Source organism: Zophobas morio, unplaced genomic scaffold (genome assembly GCF_036711695.1).
Source record: "Zophobas morio isolate AGI-343-1 ecotype UQ-CSIRO unplaced genomic scaffold, CSIRO_AGI_Zmor_V1 ptg000028l, whole genome shotgun sequence".
Lineage (NCBI taxonomy): Eukaryota > Metazoa > Arthropoda > Insecta > Coleoptera > Tenebrionidae > Zophobas > Zophobas morio.
This window is the reverse complement of record NW_026972133.1, coordinates 5,338,133-5,357,875: the sequence shown is the minus strand read 5'-3', so window position 1 is coordinate 5,357,875 and position 19,743 is coordinate 5,338,133. Positions and strand designations below refer to the sequence as shown.

Genomic DNA, 19,743 nt, shown 5'->3' with positions numbered 1-19,743 from the left:
TCTCGATTTGTTAGGTTCTCAGATTTTCAGGTTCCCATATTCCCAGATTTCCTGCTTCCGAGTTTCCAAGGATCCAAATTCCAGGAATCCAAGAATCCAAGAATTCAAGATATCAGATTTTAGATTCTTAAATTCCCAGTTTACCAGATTCCCAGATTCTTAGATTCTAAGAATCCAGGATTTCATATTTCAAATTCTCATCTTCTCAGATTCCCAAATCTTCAGATTCTTTATCCAAGATTTTCAGGTTTTCAAGGTATCAGTTTTCCGTTGTCTCAAGTTTTCAGGTTCTCATATTCCCAAATTTCCAAATTCTCAAATTCACAGTCTCCCAGATTTTAGGATCCTTATTTTCTCAGGTCCTCAGGTCCTTAGGTTCTCAGATTCTCAGATTTCCAGATTTCCAGATTCTCAGATTCACACATTCGCAGATTCCCATAATCTAAGAATTCAACATTTTCAGATTCTCGGTTTCTCGGTTTCTCAGGTTCTCAGGTTTTCAGGTTTCTATATCCCGGATTCTCAGATTCGCAGCTTCCGAATTTCCAAGGAATCCAAGATTTCAGACTTTAGATTCTAAGATTCCCAGATTCTCAGTTTCTCAGCTTCTCAGGTTTTCAGATGCCCAAATTCCCAAATTCTCAGAGTCACAGACTCCTAGATTTTCGGATTCTCAGGTCCTCAGATCCTTAGGTCCCCAGATTCTCAAATTCCCAGATTCTAGGAATCCAAGAATCAGAAATCTCATATTTCAGATTTTCAGATTCTCAAATTCCTACATTCGCAGATTCCCAGATTCCCAGAATCCCATAATCCAAGAATTCAACATTTTCAAGTTTTCGGTTTCTCGGTTTCTCAAGTTCTCAGGTTTTCAGGTTCTCGTATTCCCAGATTCCCAGCTTCCGAGTTTCCGAGGATCCAGAATCCAGGAATCCAAGAATTCAAGAACCCAAGTATACAAGAATCCAACAATTCAAGATTTCAGACTTTGGAATCTAAGATACTCAGATTGTCAAATTTTCAGTTTATCATGTTCTAGGATTCTCAGCTTTTTAGCTTCTCCGATCACCAAATTTCCAAATTCTCAAAAACACAGACTCCCAGATTTTCAGATTCTCAGTTTGTCAGGCAATTAGTTTCACATGTTCTCAGATCTTCAGGTCTTCAGGTTCTCAAGTCTCAACTTCTCAGATTCCCAGATTCCCAGTGTGTGAACCACTTTGTTGACACATTAATCAGGAGGAAGACTGACTGAAGAAAAAAGACTTCAGTTTTCTGAAGACGATAAATAAATAAATAAATTTGGCCGACTTAAAATCTGTAAATTTAAGAAACTTTGGAGGACTTTTTTAAATTGTCTGTGTGAACAGTGATGACGGGTATTTTCGTATCCCGATATTGGTTTTATAAATATTATTTTTACTTAAAATTTTAACCTTCCTTCCATAGATTTTGATTTGTATATAGATAATCGATAACGTATCTTTATCCTTTTAAGAAATCACATCAGCTTATTCGAGAATCTGTTTAAAAATAGTGTAGTCAAATTTAGCATACAAAGAAATCAGTGAAATGGACTAGTGCGTCAAAAATACTTTAGATTGTAATTTACTTGACGTTCCCCTTTTAAGATCACTTGTATTTCTCGTTTTAGGCTTTCGTTTGCCTTATGAGGTTTTCCAAACAAGTGTATGGAAAAGTAGGTCCTCCGTTTCCGTCTGCCTGTCGAATATCGTCCATCAAAAATTTGCCCAAAAAATTGCTGAATTTTACGAAACTGTATAAAACCGAATCAAAGATTTTAAAGTCATCATAAGCCTGATAAATTTCTAATCAAACTTTGACTATCTCCTACAAAAAGTTAATGGCGGTAGCTCAAAATTTTGCTGATCGAATGGGTTTTTTTTATCTCCTAAGGATAATTAGACATTTCTGGCCCGATAAAATTGTTTAAATTGATAACAATATCACAGTTATATAAACATGTGGAGCCATTTATAACATTTGGTTATCTAGTGTTCTCATTGAAGGAACAGGTAAGACGAACACTAATTTTCTTGACAGTTGTCCAAAGAGTTAGTTAGAACTTCTTGGGCATCACTCAAAATTTTGATTGCAGTCTTCTTCTAGAAGATTAGAAAGGTGCTTTAATAATTGAGATAATTTCTGCTGTCAAAGTGCACTCGAGTTTATTTTTACAATTTCGTATATACCACAGTTCTCTTATTTAAAACTCGTTGTTGTGCCATTTTGAAAGATGGAAGCCTAAATTTCACGGAAAATTTTATTAATCGCATTTGAATTAATCCCCATAAATTTTGTAACTGATACTACTTATCTATCATTTTTCTTATCAGTCGAATCGCCATTACTGCAGTGAGTGACAACAGACGTGAAGCAAAAAACCAACAACATTTCAGATAAAATTCTCACCCACTACTCCAAAATGTGGAAACAGAAATCCAGGAAAGACACCAAGACCCTAGACGATGACGTCAACCTGCTCCTGCTGGGCGAAACAGGGGTCGGAAAGTCAACTTTGGTAAACTCCATTTCGAATTACTTCAATTATTCCAGTTTCAAGAAAGCTCGAAAAGGAAAGATCGACATTTTAATCCCGGTGTGCCTAAACATTAACGACGAAAGCAAAATTTTTGGCAAACCAGACGACAACGAACTCCACGAAGAGGGCAAATCGGCCACTCAGAACGTCAAAGTGTACCTATTCCCGGTCAAAATGCAGAACAGAAAGTTCAATTTGAGGTTGATCGATACGCCGGGGGTTGGAGATCCCAGAGGAATCGAGCAGGATAATGTCCATCTGGACAACATTCTTGCGTATTTAGCCACGTTGAAGAAACTCCACGGGATTTGTTTTGTTTTGAAGTCGAACCAGACGAGATTTACTAAGTTCATAGAGTATTGTCTGAAGCAGATATTGACACGACTGGATAAAAGCGCCAGTCAGAATATCATTTTCATTACTACTTATAGCAAAATATCTGGGTACACAGCTGAAAATACCAAGAATCAATGTCTGTTGCCACTGGTTAGAAGCGTAATGTCAAGACCTCCACATGTAGAAATTCCTCTAAGCGATGAGAACGTTTTTGCTGTGGAGAACGAAGCATTTAGCGGCTTGTTGGGGATCCAGGAAGGCCGACAGTACGACAAACACGAAATGAAAAGTATGAAGCATAGTTGGAAAAAGTCGTCGAAGGAAATTCGACGGTAACTATGCACTCTCTTTTATCACAGTAACTATTCTTATTTTGTAGTTTGTTCAAATACATTATTGGGGGTGCCAAAAATGCAGCTTTGAAACCCCATGACGTTGAAAATACAATCAGTATCAACAACGTCAGATTTCTCGTTGAACAACTCACAACTCCTATTGCTGAAGTGTCAGGACTTATACAAGACAATATCAGATTAATTGACAGACACAGGGAAAAACTGACTCAGAAGGACCAAAGTCTTGAAGAACTGAAAGAACAACTGTACATACCCTGCATTAACTTTGAAGTGAAAAAGCTGCCTCAACCTGTAACCGTTTGTATGAATTGTGCGGAGGTTGTAAAGGTGAGACGTTGACTTTTGTAAAGGTTTTTGACTTTCTTGGTGTTTAAGGTCAATGGCGTCACGCAATTGCACTATAAACAGAGATGTCACAATCCCTGTCATCTAACTGGAATTCCCAAAGAAATGATCGCCGATCCGAGAATCCGTAGTTGTTACGCCATGGACAAAGACATATGCAAGAAGTGTGGATGTCACTGGAGAGCCCACTTGCACATCTACAAAGAAACCCAGAAAGTCGAAGTCAAGAAAGAAGACCAAAACGTGAAAAACGCCATAAAAAACAAAAAAGATGCCCGCGTTGAAATAGAGATAGTGATGAAATATTTAAACACACGGAAGGTAGAACTGGAAGAAGAAAGCAAAACCATTTCTAAAATCGTCGCCCAGTTTTCGTACTTCTTGCAGGAACACGCACTGACGCCCTTCAATGACGCCTACAAGGACTACATTGAGCAGCTTATCAAAAAGTAAACCATCGCATATATTTTGACCAAAACTAACGTAGTGTTTTCAGTGAAAAGCAACTAGAAAAATTCGCTGATCAGCAAGTCATCACAGAACTCGAGAAACTCCTCAGTCGCCACCAACACATGCAAGAAGCCTTCCAAGAAAGCGAGAAAAAATTCCAAACGGGAGCTGTAATCAAAAATCTGACTCCTGAAGGAATCCAGAAGAGTATCTCAAAGCTCTATAATTTGAAACACATGGGGCCAACCATACAAGAACTGATACACAAATCGGTCAGTTGTCGCAACAAAGAAACCCGGGAAAATTTCACTGTCGTCGTGGGGCAAAAAATCAACTTGGACAAGGAAACGGTCGAAGAAGAACAACACCAAAAGGTGGAATACAGCAGAGATGACTATGACCTAAACAGAACCAGTGGCAGCGATTACGACGAACCTAGAGCCAGAGAGTTGAGAACATCCAGAAACAATCATCACTCAGGACGAACATCTCCGGAGAGACGCAGACATTTGGGCCAACATTCTAGGGATGCAGATGGTCATGGTGCTGTAAAACAGCGTAGAAGTGAGTCTGGCGCAAAAGCATCTTCATCCAAACGTGACAAAAATCTTCCCAAAAGTAATCCTTCTCGTCTATCACGTAATGTAGAAGAAGACCACCATAGAAAATCTGAGAAAAAACCACATAGAGAACACCTTAAAGTGGACCCGTCACCTAGACGCCGTCGCCGTGATAGCGACTATGATTCCAATGACCGAGATTTAAAACAAGCATCCAGAAAAGTTGACTTTGAATCTGATACCGAAAGTGATGATTCATATGATAATCAATCCGATGGGTCACTTGGGAGCGAAAACAGTGTCGAATCACCTAAGCAAACTCGCCGATCACGTAGTGTAGAAGAAGACCACCATAGAAAATCTGAGAAAAAATCACACAGAGAACACCATAAAGTGGACCCGTCACCTAGACGCCGTCGCCTTGATAGCGACTATGATTCCGATGACCGAGATTTAAGACAATCATCCAGAAAAGCTGACTTTAAATCTGACACCGAAAGTGACGATTCACATGATAATCAATCCGATGGATCACTTGGAAGCGAAAACAGTGTCGATTCATCTAAGCAAACAGGATCTAAATCTTATAAAATCAATGATTCAGATGATGATCGTCCTAAGAAGACAAATCGTGCCAAAAATAACTCCTCTCGTCAAGCAAGAGATGTAGAATACGACGACACAACAACTGGGACAAAATCGAGAAACAAAACAAACAAAAAGTTGGAAGACTCATCTAGGCAGCGTCGCCATAGAAGCGATAGCTATGATTCAGACGATCATGACCACAGAAAATCGTCTCGAAAGGGTCATACTACTAAAAGTAAAGATAAATCGAGTTCTGCAAAGCACCACTCAGATGATGACCATTCGACCAAAAACCCTGTCAAGCAATCCAAGAACCCAAAAAAGTCTAAATCTGCTAATAAAAACCATGATTCAGATGCTGACCGTCCCACCCAGTCTGCCAAAACTGGACGCAATGTACCCAAAGCAGATTCCGAAACTCGCGATTATAAATCTTCTACAAGATCTTCCAGAAGCAAACATGCTAAACCCGCAGATTCTAAAACCCCAACAAAATCTAGTCCAGTTGATAAATCTAACGAACGGGATACATATGATACTAAACCCTCCAGAAAAGATCGCGGTACCAAAGAGAGAGAGTTCGAAAGTCAGAAGAACCCTAAGTCTGAGGAAAAATTGTCTGATTCTAGTAGCAGCGATGAACTGCTGGATACCAAGCCTGAAAAGCAGAACGAATCGAAATTTGGTTCATCGCAGAATGCGAAAAGATACGAAGTGTCTTCTACAAGCACTTCGTCTGATAGTTCTTCTTCATCTGAGATCTATACAGTTGAAGCAAAAAATTCAGAAAGCAGCGAAAGTGATTCCGAATCCTATGAAGGTACCGAAAGTGGAAGTGATTTTGAAAACGTTCTGTATTGAGATTTTGGATCGTAAACTTAAAAATTCATTACTACTGTTGCATAGACCATGTAAATATTATTTTTTCCAAATTGTATTAAATATTTGAAGTATATAGGTATATATAAACACTGTTGTCTACGAATTTTGTTTTTTTTTAGATTTCCAAATTCTCAGATTTTCAGGTCCTCACATCATCATATTTTGAGATTTTCAGGTTCGCATGTTCTCAAGTTCTCAGGTTCTCACATTCTCACATTTTCAGGTGCTTAGATTATCAAGTGTTCAGATGCTCAGGTTCACATGTTCTCAGGTTCTAAGATTCTTATCTTCCCAGTTTCTCAGCTTCTTAGGTTCTCAAATCCCGAAATTCTCAGACTCACAGATTCCCAGATTTCCGAATTCTCAGATTCTCAAATTATCAGATTCTAAGAATCCAAGAATCCAAGATTTCATATTTCAGATTTCCACATTCCCAGATTCTCAGATTCTCATATTCTCATATTCCCAGATTCCCAGATTACCAGATTCCCAGTATCCAAAAATCTAGAATCCAGAAATCCAAGTATAAAAGAATTCAACAATCCAAAATTTCAGAGACTTTAGATTCAAAGTTTCTCAGGTTATCATGTTCTATGATTTTCATTTTCGCAGTTTCACGGATTCGTATGTTTCCGATCACCAAATTTTCAAATTTATAGACTTACAGACTCCCAGATTGTCAGATTCTTAGACCCTGAGGTCGTTAGGTTCACATGTTCTCAGATCCTCAGATCCTTAGGTCCTCAGATTGTCAGAATCCCGGATTTCTGAATTCTCAGATTTTCATATTATCAGATTCTAAGAATTCAAGAATCCAAGATTCGCACATTTGCAGATTCCCAGATTCCCCGATTTCTAGATTCCCATAATTCAAAAATTCAAGAATCCAAGTATCCAAGATTCCCAAGTTCTCGAGTTCTCAGTTTCTCAGGTTCTCAGATTCTCATATTCCCAGATTCCCAGATTCCCAGTATCCAAGGATTCAGAATCCAGGAATCCAAGTATACAAGAATTCAACAATCCAAAATTAGATTCTAAGATTCTCAGGTTATTATGTTCTATGATTTTCAGCTTCTCAGTTTGTCAGTTTCTCAGCTTCTCAGGTTCTCCGATCACCAAATTTCCAAATTCTCAGACTTCCAAACCCCCAAATTCTCAGGCTCACAGACTCCCAGATTCTCAGGTAATTAAGTTCCAATGTTCTCAGATCCTCATGTCTTTAAGTTCTAAGGTTCTCAACTTCTCAGATTCCCAGATTTTTAGATCCCAAATTCCTAGTTTCGCAGATTCCCAGATTTCAAGAATCTAAAAATTTAAGAAATCAAGATTTCAGAATTTAGCTCCTAAATTCCCAGATTACAAGGATCCCAGATTTCACATTTCAGATTTCCAGATTCTCAGATTCCCACATTCGCAGATTCCCAGATTGCTAGATTTCCATAATCCAAGAATCAAGATTTACAGGTTCTTGAATTCGCGGTTTTCAGTCCCTCAGGTTCTCAGATTCTCATATTTCCAGATTCCCAGATTCCCAGTTTCCAAAATTCCGAAAATCCAAGTATACAAAAATCTAACAATCCAAGATTTCAGGCTCTAGATTCTAAGATTCACGGGTTGTAAGATTCGTCTCAGTTTCCCAAGTTCTCAGATCCTCAAATTCACAAATTCTCAAACTTCCAAAACCCTCAGATTCTCAGACTCACAGACTCCCAGATTTTCAGATTCTCAGATTATCCGATTCACATGTTCTCAGGTCCTCAAGTCCTTAGGTTTTCAGGTTCTCAACTTCTCAGTTTCCCAGATTTCTAGATTCCCAGATTACCACCTTGCCAAATTCTAAGAATCCAAGAATCCAAGATTTCACATTTCAGATTTCTATATTATCCGATTCTCACATTCGGAGATTCCTAGATTTTCATATTCATATATTCCCATAATCCAAGAATCCAAGATTTCCAGGTTCGCGAGTTCTCGGTTTCTCGGTTTCTCAAGTTCCCATATTCCCAAATTCCCAGATTCCCAGTTTGCAAGGATCCAAAAATCCAGGAGTCCAAGAATCCAAGTGTACAAGTATCCATCAATTCAAAATTCAAACTTTAAATTCTAGGATTCTCAGGTTTTCAAGTTCTCAGATTATCAGGTTCTCAGACTCACAGAGTCCCAGATTTTCAGATTCTCAGATTCTCAGTTTGCCAGGTTCACATGTTCTCAGTCCTCAAATCTCTAAGTTTTCAAGTTCTCAACTTCTCAGATTCCAGATTCTTAGATTCAAAATTACTAGCTTCCCATATTCCCAGATTCTAAGAATCCAAGAATCCAAGATTTCAGATTTTAGTTTTCCAGATTCTCAGATTCCCAGGTTCCTAAATTTCCAGATTCCCATAACCCAAGAATCCAAGTATTCAAAATTTCCAGGTTCTTGAGTTCTCGGTTTCTCAGATTCTTAGATTCTCATATTCTCATATTCCCAAATTCCCAAATTCCCAGATTACCAGATTCCCAGTATCCAAGCATTCAGAATCCAGGAATCCAAGTATAAAAGTATTCAACAATCCAAAATTTCAGAGACTTTAGATTCTAAGATTCTCAGGTTATCATGTTCTATGATTTTCAGCTTCTCAGTTTGTCAGTTTCTCAGGTTCTCAGGTTCTCCGATCACCAAATTTTCAAATTCTCACCCCCAAATTCTCAGGCTCACAGACTCCCAGATTTTCAGATTCCAGGATTCTCAGGTAGGTTCAAATGTTCTCAGATCCTCATCTCTTTAAGTTCTAAGGTTCTCAACTTCTCAGATTCCCAGATTCTTAGATCCCAAATTCTTAGATTCCTAGTTTCCCAGATTTCAAGAATCCAAAAGTTTAAGAATCTAAGATTTTAGAACTTAAATTCTTAAATTCCCAGATTACTCCCAGATTTTCAGATTCTCAGTTTCTAAGAATACAAGAATCCAAGATTTCACATTTCAGATTTCCAGATTTCCAAATTCCCACATTCGTAGATTCCTGGATTCCCTTTATCCAAGAATCCAATCGATAGATTCTCAGGTTCTCATATTTCCAGATTCCCAGGTTCCAAGGGTCCAAAAATCCAAGTATCCAAAAATCTAACAACCCAAGATTTCAGGCTTTAGATTCTAAGATTCTCAGGTTCTTACAAGTTCTCAGGTTGTAAGATTCTTAACGTCTCAGTTTCTCAAGTACTCAGATCCCCAAATTCACAAATTCTCAAGCTTCCAGACCTTCAGATTCTCAGACTCACAGACTCCCAGATTTTCAGGTTCGCAGGTTGTCAGATTCACATGTTCTCAGGTCCTCAGGTCCTTTGGTTTGCAGGTTCTCAACTTCTCAGTTTCCCAGATTTTCAGTTTTTTGGATTTCAAATTTCCAGATTTCCAGATGCCCAGATTACCACCTTCCCAAATTCTAAGAATCCAAGAATCCCATATTCATATATTCCCATAATCCAAAAATCCAAGATTTCCAGGTTCGCGAGTTCTCGGTTTCTCGGTTTGTCAAGTTCCTAGATTCCAAAATTCCCAGATTCCCAGTTTCCAAGGATCCAAAAATCCAGGAATTCAAGAATCCTAGATTCTAGGATTCTCAGTTTGCCAGGTTGACATGTTCTCAGGTCCTCAAGACTCTAGGTTTTCAGGTTCTCAACTTCCCAGATTCCAGATTCTTAGATTCCAAATTACTAACATCCCATATTCCCAGATTCTAAGAATCCAAGATTTCAGATTTCAAAATCCTAGACTCCCAAATTCCCAGATTCTAAGAATCCAGGAATACGAGATCTTCAGATTTTAGTTTTGCAGATTCTCAGATTCCCAGGTTCCTAAATTTCAAGATTCCCATAATCCAAAAATACAAGTATCCAACATTTCCAGGTTCTCGAGTTATGGGTTTGTCGATTTCTCAGGTTCTCAGGATTTCATATTCCCAAATTCCCAAAATCCCAGATTCGCAGTTTCCAACAGTCCAAGAATTCGGACTTCGGATTCTAAGATTCTCAGGTTTTCATTTTCTCAGGTTCACGGGTTCTCGTGTTCTCAGATTCTCAGATTCCAAGAATCCAAGGTTCAAAAGACCCAACTATGTTTCAGATTTCTGATTCTCAGATTCTCAAGTTCTCCAGGTTCAAATTTCCAATTTCAAGTTTCCAGTTTGGAGTAGCGAGCTCCTAGTTATGAGTTCAAATTCCGAGTTTCGAGTTTCATAGTTGCGGTTTTAAATTCCCATTTGTTCTTAATTCTCAATTCGTAATCCAATTGTAAGCTCCAGTTCCAATGTTCCAAATTCCTGTTTCTCATTTCCTAGTTTTCAGTTTCTATTTTCCAATTTTCAACTTTCAAATCTTAGAATCTAAGTGTGAATTTCCATTTGTGCTTAACGCATTTTTCTGTCTAAAGTATTCAGAAATTAAAGAACTTGGGAAGATTATATTATTATATTGTATTTTATAATATTTTTTGTACGACCATTGCTTTTTCGATCATTTACCGTACAGGTTTCCATAGCAGTAAGTTCAGTTTACGGGTTGCTACGAAGAGAAGAACGGTAAGCAAATTACTTACTGTTCAGCTGAACGGTAAGTAATCACACATTCAAGATTTTTTTTCTTTTAAATTCCATGCTTGTTCGACTTCGATATTTTCGCTTTCAGAATCACTCATGATTGATATTTTAAGCAAATAAATCACTCACTAATAATTGCGGAAAGAAAATTAACTCGAAATCAAGCCAGATCAAATCTAAATCGACAACGGTCAAAATGGAAACTGATTTTTAAAATTGTTGTTTACATTAATCGAAACCATAGTAACAAATTTTAAATTAAAAAAAAGACCTCGTTGATGTTTGATATAAATTCTTTCAATTTATGGATTTGATAAAAAGAGGCAAATCTTTTGATGGTCGTACAAAAAATAGTATAAGCATCACGAACGTTAAGGTCGCTTCGCTCCGTCTCCAAACTTTTGTCTTCGACCAGTAAACACCCCTTACCGTTCTTAATACTTAATATACTATAAAGAGTAAATGTGTTAATTATAAAGCGAAACTTTTCGGGGTAAATACATTTATTTATCGTTTACTCTGATTCTGCACAGAATCACTAATATTCGTTTAATAAATTCAGTTGCCAATTTATATCAATATAAGTTGACAAGAACTACGACTTCGTCCTGTAATATAATTTACGATAAAAAATTTAAAACTGATAACGATATCACAAGTATATAACGATGTGGAACGTTTGTTCACAGGCTTGATTGATGTAGAGTTATAGTGTTATCATTGGAGGGACAGGTAAGACTTTAATTTTTTATTCGTGGGCATATACAGGGCGTGAAACACCGTTGAATTAACTAAATATTCTTTGAACTGAACAAAATGTTTCACACAAAGATTACGGATTTAATGAACGAACACCCCAATACTTTACACAAAAATCAGTTGTCAAACTAGCTGCACATTTACTTATTTATTAAATAGTACAGGATAGTACTATAGTAGTATAGGACAGAAAATTAAATTTCATAGAAAAGCTTAAATATATTTTCAATTATCTGTTTGTCTTTGTATATAAGTTTGTAAATTTTGACTACTCTCAATATTATCTTATCTCAGTGATAATACGTTCCAATATTTTAAAAACTGTTAATTGCAGATATTAGTCTTTCCATAGAAACCCTTACCAAAATGATCAACTATTTCAAAAGTTTCTTCAAATCCACCGACGCCGCAGACAATGACGTAAACCTCCTCCTATTGGGCGAAACAGGAGTCGGAAAGTCAACTCTGGTCAACGCCATTTCGAACTACTTCAATTATGCCAGTTTCAAAGAAGCGCAAAAATGGGACGTCGACATCCTAATCCCCATGTATTTATACGTAGCCGAAAGTAGCAGAGTTTTTGGCACACCAGACGAGAACGAAGTCCACGACCAAGGCAAATCGGCAACCCAGCATGTCAAAGTTTACGTCTTCCCCATTAAAATGGACAACAAGACCTTCAACCTGAGACTGATCGACACACCAGGAGTCGGCGATCCCAGAGGAATGGAACAAGATAATATCAATCTGGACGACGTCCTTGGGTACTTGGCCACGCTGAAGAAACTCCACGGCATTTGTTTCGTTTTGAAGGCCAATCAGACGAGGTTCACCAAGTTCGCGGAGTACTGTCTTAAGCAGATATTGACGCGCCTGGACAAGAGTGCCAGTCAGAACATCATTTTCATTACGACTTACAGTAAAACGGCGGGTTACACAGCTGGGGAGACGAAGAGTCACTGTTTGGCACCACTGGTTAAAGACATTAAGTCGAGACCACCACATGCTACTATTCCTTTGAGCGACGACAACGTCTTCTGTTTGGACAACGAAGCATTCAAAGCCTTGTTGGCCAGTCAAGATGGAAAACGATACACCAAACACGAAGTCAAAGGTTTCGAGACGAGCTGGCAGGTGTCGTCGAACGAAATTCAGCGGTAACTAAACAATGTCTTCTTTCCGCAAACCAAATTCTTGTTTTGTAGATTATTGAGGTACGTTATTGGAGATGCGTCTAGTCCAGGTTTGAAACCCCACGACGTCGAAAACACAATCAGTATCAACGAAGTACGATTTCACATTGAACAACTTGCGACTCCCATTGCGGAAGTGTCGGAACTCATCCAAGACAACATCAGAGTACTCGACGCTCATAAAAAAAAAATGCAACAGAATGACCAAACTCTCGAAGAACTCAAACAGCAAATGCACATACCTTGCGTTAATCTTGAAGTGAAGGAGCTAACTCAACCGGTAACGGTTTGCACGGACCCTAAATGTGCAGACATCGTGAAGGTAAAATTTCGACTGTTCTAAAAGTTTCTACTTTGTTGTTGTTTAAGGTCAACAACGTGACCCAGTGGCACTACAAGCAACGATGCCACAACCCCTGTTACTTGACCGGGGTTCCTAAAGAAATGTTCGGCGATCCCAAACTGATGTGTTGTGCGGCCATGGCAGGCAGACCCAATTGTCAACAGTGCGAATGCCCCTGGCAAGTCCACATGCACATCTACAAAGAAACCACCAAAGTTTCAGTCCGCAAAGAAGACCAGAACGTGTTAGGCGTCATCAGAAGCAAACAAGACGCTCGAATCCATATGCATAAACTAATCGAAAAGTTAAACACGCGGAGGCGAGAACTGGAAAAAGAGGGCGAAACCATTTCGAGTATCGTCGCCAAGTTTTCGTGGTTCTTGCAGGAACACGCGCTGACGCCCTTCAATGACGCCTACGGTGAATACATTGAGCAACTTATCAAAAAGTAATTCATCAGATGCACTTTGACCAAAACTAACGCACTATTTTCAGTGAAAAGTACCTAGGAAGGTTCACCGATCGAGAAGTCATAGAGAAACTCGAAAACCTCCTTAGCCAACACTATAATCTACAAGCAACCTTCCACGAGAGCGCTAAGAATGCCCAAGGAGAACCTTCCGGCGATTTATCCCTTAAAGGAATCCAGAAAAGTATCGCGCAACTCTACAAATTGAAACACATGGGGAAAACCATTCGAGAACTGATACAAAAATCCAACGCTTGTCGCAACAAAGAAACACAGAAAAATTTCGGTTGCGTTACGTTGCGAGAAGTAGTCGACTTGGATAAGACAACAGCTGAACGAGAACGATGTGAATTGACAGACAGCGATGACGACGAACAACCACGCCAGACCAAAGCGTCTGAAGAAGAATATGAAGTGGACGTTGACTGGGGCAACGAAAGCTACGTTTCGTACAAACCTATGAGTGCAGTAACATACACGTATAACGGTAGCGACCGAGAAGACGACAGATCAATAGAACTCTTTTCAAATTATCATCATTCCACATCTAGACAATCGTCAAAGCCGAGAACCTTCATAGATGATGACGGATTTAATTCTAAGCAACACTCAAGACGAAAATCTCCAGACAGACGTTACGACCAACCACGAGATACCTACACTCAAAGAGACAATTTCAGATATCGAACCCAACATTCTAGGGATTCAGATGACTATGAACCTGTAAAATCACACAGAAATGAAGCAATGGCAAGATACGACAGACGCAAATATGCCCATCAACGCCACGTAGAAAAAGAAGAAAGATCGTCAACCAGACGTAAAAACCACTTTCCCGGAAATAATTCTTCAGAAGAATACTACAACACATCACCCAGAAAGCACAACAAAGTGGAATACTCGCCTAGAAGACAACCCCATAGAAGCGACGATTTTAGAAACTCGTCGAGAAAAGAATACACTGAGAGATGTAGACATTCTAGGCACGATTTTGAAAACCATGATTCAGATAGTGGGCATTCCGCTAGACGGTTTGAAACAAGAAATAGCATTAAACGATCTAAAAACTCCAGAGAGTCTACCAAGTCTTACAAACGCGTTGATTCAGATGACGATCGTTGTACGAAGTCAAATCGTCGACCAAGACATGTCGAAGAATACCACGATAAAAGAAGTGAAAAAAAATCAAGACTCAAAACACACGATAAAAGTAAAGATTCGCCTAGCCGTCACCGCCGCAGAAGCGAAAGTTATGACTCAGATGACCGGGATACTAAAAAATCGTCCCGAAGTAACCATTCTAACCATCAAGAAAAGTCGGGTAAACGTCAAAGAGACAAATCTATGTTTTCTTTCATTTGTATTTGTATTTATTTTATTTTATTTTATTTTGTTATGTATTACTGCTTTGTGTGTCCACTGTAGACGTATATGTCTGTTGGAAAATATATATTATTATTATTATTATTATTATTATTAAATCTTCTAATAAAAACTACGATTTAGTGTGGCCACAAAATTCGCGCTCCGGTTGATAATTCTCCTAGATTTTCCAGAAGCGGACACGCCGAGTCCAAACTACGACAAAAATCTACCCCTATTGATAAACGTCACCAAGAGCCTAAGAGGAAACCTCACTCTGATGATTTTCTAGGGTTTGTGAAGTTCGAGACAGGAAATATAAAAACCAAAAGGAATCAAAAGCTAGTTCATGGCGGGACCCAAAAGAGCGCGAAGAATATTTTCAGACAAGTTCCAGTGCATGTTCTGATTCATCTGAAGAACTGCGTCTAACTGATCAGGAAAGCTACACAGATTCTGATTGAAAGCGAGGGATGATTTTTAAACTGTTAGTTATTCAGATCGTAAGCTTAACATGTGCTTTGTAATGATACGTAGATTTGTTTTAAATTTTAATATACACTTGGGCTTGGACGGTTTTTTTATTTTACCAGATTTCAATTTTTTTCAAACATCATTAATAAACTTTATAAAATAAGATATTCCTGCACTTGTGGTTTATGAATCCGTGTTGAGTTTTTAACTTAAGACATTCAGATTTTTGGAAAAAAAAGAACTTGGGAAGATTATATTATTATATTATACTTTATTCTTTCATTTTTCATCACAGTGATCTCTCGGTAGTTGTTCACATCACTTTTTTACCTCTACTGCCGAGGAACCCCTTTTCTCTTCCTAACTCCATCTACCACTTCCGATGTCCTTTCTTTCACTCCTTCTGTCCCTAACATCCACACTTCGTTCTGGATTCCATCCCTTCCTGGTGCCTTTCCTCTTTCAGTCTTTCAATATGTCTTCTATCGTGGTAATTCCCTTATTTATTTTGCAACATTTTTCCTCACAACCTCCCAATAATTCCATAAAGTGTCTTTTCCATTCATTTTGATTTTCCGGCTGACTTCTGTCTTCCTTCTCCGTTCCTTGTTTATATATCTCCATACTTCTTCTTCTGTTTTCAGGGACTTCATTATCTTCTCTTCTTCTCCTCGTTTTTCTCTTTATCTTCCTTCACACTTTCTCGTATAATTCCCTCTTGCTTTTAAGTACTCTTCTTTCCTTACCCTGTTATTCTTCCATTTTCTTAATTTTTCCCTTGCTTTTCTCTTCAACTCACTACATTCTCCGTTCCATCCATTATTCCTCCCTTGCCATATGTATATCTTTCTTTTTTCCTTAGCTTCTACAATTAAGTATTCAGTTCATAGCTTCTATATCTTCTTTTACTTCGATTTTTTTTTCTAGTCTACTTTTGTGTCTTTCAATTCCCTCTTCATCCCATATCCTTTTTTCTGTTTCTTTTCTTTCTTTTCTCTTGTTTTACGTACTCTTGCTCTTTTTCTTTGACTTTTATTTCTAGTGGCATGTGGTCTGATTCTACCCTTTCCCCCATTTTGAAACTCTCTATTTCTTCCCACGCCTCTGCGTTGACAATCCCATAGTCTATAATTGATTCTCCCCTAGCGCCTACGTACGTCCATTCTCCTTCTTCATCTCCTTCCTTGTTTCCATTCAAAATTTCCCATCCCACGTCTTCTATTATCTTCCACGATATTTTCCCTTCTTTGTTATTTGCTTTATTTTTTGATCCTCTTTTCTCTCCCTTTTCTTAATCTGTTATTATTGTCCCTTTATCGCCCAGTCTTGCGTTAAAATCCCCTCCTATAAGTATTTTATCATCTCCTTTTTCTTTTGTTCCCTTTTCTATGTTTATCTTGGTTTCCTCCATTTTCTTGCTATACACGATTATTATTTCCCATCGATTGTTATCCAGCTGTATTACTTTCTTCATTAGTCCGTTTTTATTATTACTTCCCTTTTTCAATTCTTGCTTTTCTTTTCGAATTCCCATTACTATTCCTCCTCTTGCTCTCCCCTTTTTCTTTTGCTTTGTCGCCCTTTGACACATATTTTTGTGGTAGTGTCCCTTCAAATTTCTCCCAGTTTTCTCTTTGTACCCATGTCTCTACTAGTCCCACCACATCAAATTTTCCCACGTAGTCCCAGAACTCTTTATCCTTTTTTCGCAACCCTTGGACGTTCCAAAACAGTACCTTCACCCCTTTTTCTCCTAATTTTGTACCAGATTCCCTTTTTCCAATGTCCCTATCTGCATCCTTTGTTCCTTTTCCTTTTCCTTTGCCTCCTTTTCTTTCTTCTCTTTTGGCTCTTTACTAAAAATTTTCTAAGTTCTTGGATATAAATTGACGACCCTTTTAAGTTCTTCTTGCTTTTCTTTACATTTATTTTTTTTCACTATTTTGGAATTCCACTACATAAACTTTCTCCAGTAAATGAGTTTTAAATACTTAGTATGAAATAACTATTTACTTATCCCCTCCAAAAAATTGATGACTTCATCTCAAAATTTTGCGGAATAAATCCTGTCTAAATTGTGCAAAATATAAGGAGTATGTATTCATTCACCTGTACTTCAAGCGAATAAATAACTTTAGAGCAATTTTTGGGCTTATTTCTACAAGTACAGGATAACGTAACAAATAACTTTAGACAAATTTCTTGGTAGATAAAATCTATGTTTTGCCTTTGTTCTTAAAGTACACGATAACATCGTGAACTAATAGAGCACTTTTAGACAAAGTTTCTTTTCATTGTTTTCTTTATAATTCTTTATATATTGGGTTATTACGATATTCGAAATTAGCAAGTATTGAGGAATGCTTAAATTTTATTTTTAGTTATCTGAATTGTTGATCAATTTGATAAAGGTGTAGTGTTTATCTCAATAATTATCTATCTCTCTCAAATAGCCCCCAAATTTTTTGCAGCAACATATATTTTATTTCATTTAAAATACACAATTGCCAAATTTCAGCCTGAAATCGCAATTTTGGTTTTTGAAGGCTGCGTTGTTAATATTCAATCCATTATGCAACAACCATTTTTGTATTTTTTTTGACAGTGCAATCAATTGACAAAGAATTAAAAACTGATAACCATATCGCAAGCATGTAGAACACATAGAACGATTTTTCACCATTTTGATTAACGCAGTTTTACTGGTGTTATCATTAAAAGCACAGGTAAGCAAACATTTTTCAATTTTTTTGAAATTCTTTGCAAGACTGATACTGAATTCAAAAATTTTGTCATTACAAGAGCATAAATACAGTTATTTATTTTTGAATCTAGTTTTACTTTAGTGCAAATTTTTTTCATTTTGTAAGTAACTACTCTAACTATCGCTTATCAGTCTAGATTCATCTTATCATTCGCTAACAGTAGTGCCAATATTTTCTTTTTTTTTAGTTTTTCACCAAATTATACAAACGATTTAATTATAGTAGAACCACCCCCAAAAATAAATTGAAATACCTTGATCTTCTGAAGAGCCTCGATCACTCCAAAACTCCAAAATGTACAGCTCCCTGGCAAATTTATTCAAAGACTCTCAGACCACATCCGACGACATCAACCTCCTCCTCTTGGGCGAAACCGGGGTCGGAAAATCCACCCTGATCAACTCCATTTCGAACTACTTGAACTACCCCGACTTCAAAGAAGCCCAAAAAGGGAACATCGACATTTTAATCCCGTTGTTTTTGAACGTGGCCGAAGTCAGCAAAGTTTTCGAGAGCCCTGACGACAACGAGCTCCTCGAAGACGGCAAATCCGCCACTCAGCACGTCAAGCTTTACCTATTCCCGATCAAGCTCGGCAGCCAAACTTTCAACTTGCGCTTGATTGACACGCCGGGGGTTGGAGATCCCAGAGGAACCGATCGGGACAACGTCAATCTGGACAACATTCTCGCGTACTTGACCACGCTGAAGAAACTCCACGCGATTTGCTTTGTTTTGAAGTCGAATCAGACGAGATTTACTAAGTTCGTGGAGTATTGTCTGAAGCAGATTTTGACACGATTGGATAAGAGCGCCAGTCGGAATATTATTTTTATTACTATTTATAGTAAGGCGGCGAATTATACAGCTGGAGAGACTAAGACGAATTGTTTAATGCCACTGGTTAAAGATATACGGTCGAGACCCCCACACGTGTGTATTCCTTTGAGCGACAGCAACATTTTTGCTGTGGACAACGAGGCTTTTAAGGCCTTGTTGGCGATTCAGGAGGGGAAAAAATACAACAAACATGAGTTGGACGGGTTTATGCACAGTTGGGAGGTTTCGTCGAATGAGATTCAGCGGTAAGTACGCAACTGTCAATTTCTTCTATCAAATTCTGGTTTTGTAGTCTGTTGGCGTACATTATTGGAGATATCGAGAACGCGGCGTTGAACTCACACGAAGTCGAAAACACAATCAGTATCAACGAAGTCAGGTTTCTCGTAGAACAACTCACGACTCCTATTGCTGAAGTGTCAGCACTTTTACAAGACAATATCAGAATACTTGACAGGCACAAAAAAGTCTGAGTCAAGATGGCCAGACTCTTGAACAACTGAAAAAGCAGCTGCACATACCCTGCGTTGATCTAAAAGTGACAAATCTGAGTCAACCTGTGACTGTTTGTGCGGACACTAAATGTGCAGACATCGTGAAGGTAACACGTCCACTTTGGTAAAAATTTCTACTTTCTTGTTGTTTAAGGTCAAGCAAATCACCCAGTGGCACCACAAACAAAGATGCTATAACCTTTGTTTTCTAAATGGGATTCCTAAAGGACTAATCAAGTGTGACGCCATGACGGGAAAAGAAACGTGCCAGCAGTGCGGCTGTCACTGGAAAGTCCACATGCACATCTACAAAGAAACCGAGAGTGTCGAAATCCAGAAAGAAGACCAAAACGTGAAAAACCAAATCCAAACCACGCAAGATGCTCTCGT

The 19,743-nt window shown here is 38.2% G+C and overlaps 3 protein-coding genes across 3 annotated transcripts in view; all 3 read left to right on the top strand.

The window, feature by feature from the left end:
• Positions 1-1,958: 1,958 nt before the first annotated feature.
• LOC135136947 (peptidyl-prolyl cis-trans isomerase 1-like) lies at positions 1,959-6,183 on the top strand. The gene is made up of 5 exons (XM_064066444.1): positions 1,959-2,036; positions 2,358-3,231; positions 3,279-3,582; positions 3,631-4,049; positions 4,097-6,183. The coding sequence occupies exons 2-5, from the start codon at positions 2,447-2,449 to the stop codon at positions 6,057-6,059; spliced, it is 3,471 nt and encodes a 1,156-aa protein (XP_063922514.1). The 5' UTR covers positions 1,959-2,036; positions 2,358-2,446; the 3' UTR covers positions 6,060-6,183.
• A 5,190-nt stretch (positions 6,184-11,373) lies between these two features.
• The window catches only part of LOC135136862 (uncharacterized), a 56,190-nt gene continuing 47,820 nt past the window's right edge, over positions 11,374-19,743 (top strand). The window contains exon 1 of the mRNA XM_064066314.1: positions 11,374-11,386. The gene's annotated coding sequence lies outside the window, so the exon portion shown is untranslated. The remainder of the gene's footprint in view (positions 11,387-19,743) is intronic.
• On the top strand, positions 17,903-19,684 carry LOC135137082 (uncharacterized). The gene is made up of 4 exons (XM_064066627.1): positions 17,903-17,980; positions 18,207-19,104; positions 19,152-19,460; positions 19,508-19,684. The coding sequence occupies exons 2-3, from the start codon at positions 18,314-18,316 to the stop codon at positions 19,330-19,332; spliced, it is 972 nt and encodes a 323-aa protein (XP_063922697.1). The 5' UTR covers positions 17,903-17,980; positions 18,207-18,313; the 3' UTR covers positions 19,333-19,460; positions 19,508-19,684.